The sequence below is a fragment of the Ursus maritimus genome, unplaced genomic scaffold, assembly GCF_017311325.1.
Source record: "Ursus maritimus isolate PB19 unplaced genomic scaffold, ASM1731132v1 scaffold_2, whole genome shotgun sequence".
NCBI classification, from domain to species: domain Eukaryota; kingdom Metazoa; phylum Chordata; class Mammalia; order Carnivora; family Ursidae; genus Ursus; species Ursus maritimus.
In genome coordinates, this window is record NW_024424452.1 from 16248017 (window position 1) to 16250950 (window position 2934).

The 2934-nt window shown below is 55.9% G+C and overlaps 1 protein-coding gene across 2 annotated transcripts; it reads left to right on the top strand.

Moving 5' to 3' along the window:
- Nucleotides 1–222: 222 nt before the first annotated feature.
- On the top strand, nt 223–1811 carry LOC103657888 (apoptosis-associated speck-like protein containing a CARD). Of its 2 annotated transcripts, XM_008685336.2 has the most exons (3): nt 224–575; nt 853–906; nt 1448–1811. In XM_008685336.2, the coding sequence occupies exons 1-3, from the start codon at nt 302–304 to the stop codon at nt 1702–1704; spliced, it is 585 nt and encodes a 194-aa protein (XP_008683558.1). In that variant the 5' UTR covers nt 224–301; the 3' UTR covers nt 1705–1811. The 2 variants fall into 2 exon arrangements, with proteins under 2 accessions (XP_008683560.1, XP_008683558.1); XM_008685338.2 differs by lacking the exon at nt 853–906 and having other exon boundaries at nt 223–575.
- Nucleotides 1812–2934: the final 1123 nt, after the last annotated feature.

Sequence of the window (2934 nt, forward strand, 5' to 3'; positions counted from 1 at the left end):
TCAATAAACCAGGTTCCTGGTCTGTGCTAGTTACTGCAAGCCTGGAGATGCAGGTGCTACCCCACGCTCCCAGGTCCCACCTCACACACCAGCTGGAGGACGCAATCCCTGCGCCCCCCAATGGCCAGGCTATTGAGTCTGCAGACCTTGGTGGGTGGGAACCAATGGGGTAGTCGGGGCGCCCTATGCCACGGGGCAATGGGCTGGGGAGAAGGCGGGGAGTTCCAGGTCCCGCCCCAGAGCAGACTTCCTGGTCTGCAGACATCCCGGGTGAGCGACAGCAGCAGAGGACCCCAGAGCCATGGGGTGCACTCGCGACGCCATCCTGGATGCCCTGGAGAACCTGACTGCAGACGAGTTCAAGAAGTTCAAGCTGAAGCTACTTTCAGTGCCACTGCGCGAAGGCTATGGGCGCATCCCGCGGGGGACACTGATGTCCATGGACGCCATGGACCTCACAGACAAGCTCGTCTCTTTCTATCTGGAAAAGTACAGCGCAGAGCTCACCGCGTTTGTGCTGCGTGAGATTGGCATGCAGGAGACAGCGGAGAAGCTGCAGGAGATCACGTGCAAAGGTGAGCACGCCCCCTCCACGCTCTGCAAGGGCCCAGATCTTGGGGTCTCCTCCTATAGCCCCTCAATACTCCAGCTCCCACCCCAATGTTTGCCCCTTGGGCTCTTTCACTTTCTGTTCCTCCTACCCTCTAAAAATTACAAAAGCTCCTCCGCCTGCTGGGAAGGGAGGTTTCCTGTGCTTGGCCCTGAACTTGGCTTCCGGACCAAGGGGCCCGCAACCCAGAGAGACTGGAGATATGATAAGGGAAGGGGACCACTTGACTAATTTCCTTATAGGCCCCGCTCCAGGGCCTGCTGGGATCCAGGATCACCAGACTGCAGCCAAGCCAGGTGAGGCCTTCACTCCTAACCTCTCCAGCCACACCCCAGCACACCCCAGCACAGCCTGAAGCTGTGTCCCACAGCCAGGAACACTGGGAGAGCAAGGTTGGGCCTACCCTTCCCACCCACCTACACACCACTTGGGCCCCACCTGTTTGGGGGGGGGCCACCTGCTGGCATCCAGGCTTAACAGATGAGCTCCAAGCCAAGTGAGGCCTTCACTCCCAACCTCTCCAGCCACACCCCACTATACCCCTGCACAGCCTGAAGCTGTGTCCCACAGCCAGCAACAAAGGGAGCAAGATTGGGCCTACCCTTCCCACCCACCTACACACCCCTCGGGTGACACCTGTGGGGGGCTGGTGGGAGGGAGACAGAAACAAAGTTATACTCATCCCACTGTATCTGTGGGGGGGGGGGGGCTGCCCACCTTGAGCCCCACCCCTTAGGGCTCCAGAGCAATTTCTGAAGCAAGCAGTGCTCAGCAGGAACGGACCCCCGTATCCACCCTGCGAACTGGCTCAGCTGCTCCCTTCCATTCTGCCCGCAGGGCCGCACTTTGTGGACCAGCACCGGGCAGCCCTCATCGCACGGGTCACAGATGTGGACGGGGTGCTAGATGCCCTGTATGGGAACGTCCTGTCGGAGGAGCAGTACGGGGCAGTGCGGGCAGAGCCCACCAACCCAATGAAGATGAGAAAGCTGCTCAGCTTTGCCCCAGCCTGGAACAAGACCTGCAAAGATCTGCTCCTTCAGGCCCTGAGGAACACCCACCCCTACCTGGTGGCCGACCTGGAGAAAAGCTGAGGTGTCTCCCCCCGCAGCAGCCCCACATATAATCCCTGGCAGTTCCAGCCAACTCACCCCGAATCTGAATCTGTTTTTATACACAATATATGAAATGCCAACTTGTACTTGTGTGTTTTTCCTACTTCCAGCCCGGAAGCACGTGCAGAGCTAAGCCACAGAGGTCAGAGCGGCAGAGGCCAAGTAAAGCTCTACTTCCCGGCCTGTTCCTAGGGCAGCAGGCTCCTCACTTTATCCTTTCTGCCTCACAGTCACCATTTGGTAGCTCCTCCAGTGCTACCGAGAGTCTGCCTTTGAGACCAGTTAGCCCTGTGGCCAAGGTCTAACACAGACATGTGTACAAATGGTCTGGAACTGTAACGGGCCAGCTTTGTCAGAGACACTCGACAACAGACAAGTCTACATAGCTTCTCCTCCACTTTTGCCTTTAGGAAAACAAATGTAAAATTAGAGCACTTTTCAAGGAGAGAGACAGAGCATCCTCTAAACATAGACGAGCACAAGCAAGCATAATTCTGGGTTCCTTCTGCCACTGGCACGGACTTCAGCAGGCTTAATTGCTCCCTCCCTCTGCTCCCTGCCACCCCCTAGAGGAAGGGCTTATAGGTTATACTTTGCCCAGAAAACATGCCAACCACAAAACTAACACTCTGGGAATGAGTTCTGGGAGCCATTTCTTCTCTTGATTGAATTTTTGCCTCCAGATAGAAATAGAAGTGTTTTTCTCCAGGAAACAGCACAGACTGTTGGGGAACCAGGATCCTAGGACTACATCCTGCATACCCTTTGCACCCAAATTCTTTCTGGCTTTGAAGCGAGATAGGGGTGGGCAGGCAAAGCAACAAGCAGGCGCACCAGCCCGGTGCCCTATTCTTAGGGGACAGATCATCAGACACAGGGGATCCAGGTATGTGGGTGCATGAGTGGTTCTGTACCACTCACATGATACACCAGTTCACGACGAACAAAGCTGTGTAGACTTCACTTTGGATCCCTCGCCTAGAGAACACAAGAACCAGAAATGCAGTGCTTAGGCCTCCCACACACTTCCTCAGGGGCGTACGCACAGTATTCTGACAGTCTGTGTAAGACGTCCCTATCCTGAACTACTGGATTCCCAGAGCAACAGGAGCAAAGTAGTTTGCTACAGTAGGAAGCTACCAGGGTAAGATATGGCCACCGTCAAGGCCGCCCACTCATCACAAGGGACTAACCGCTCCTGATGCTACC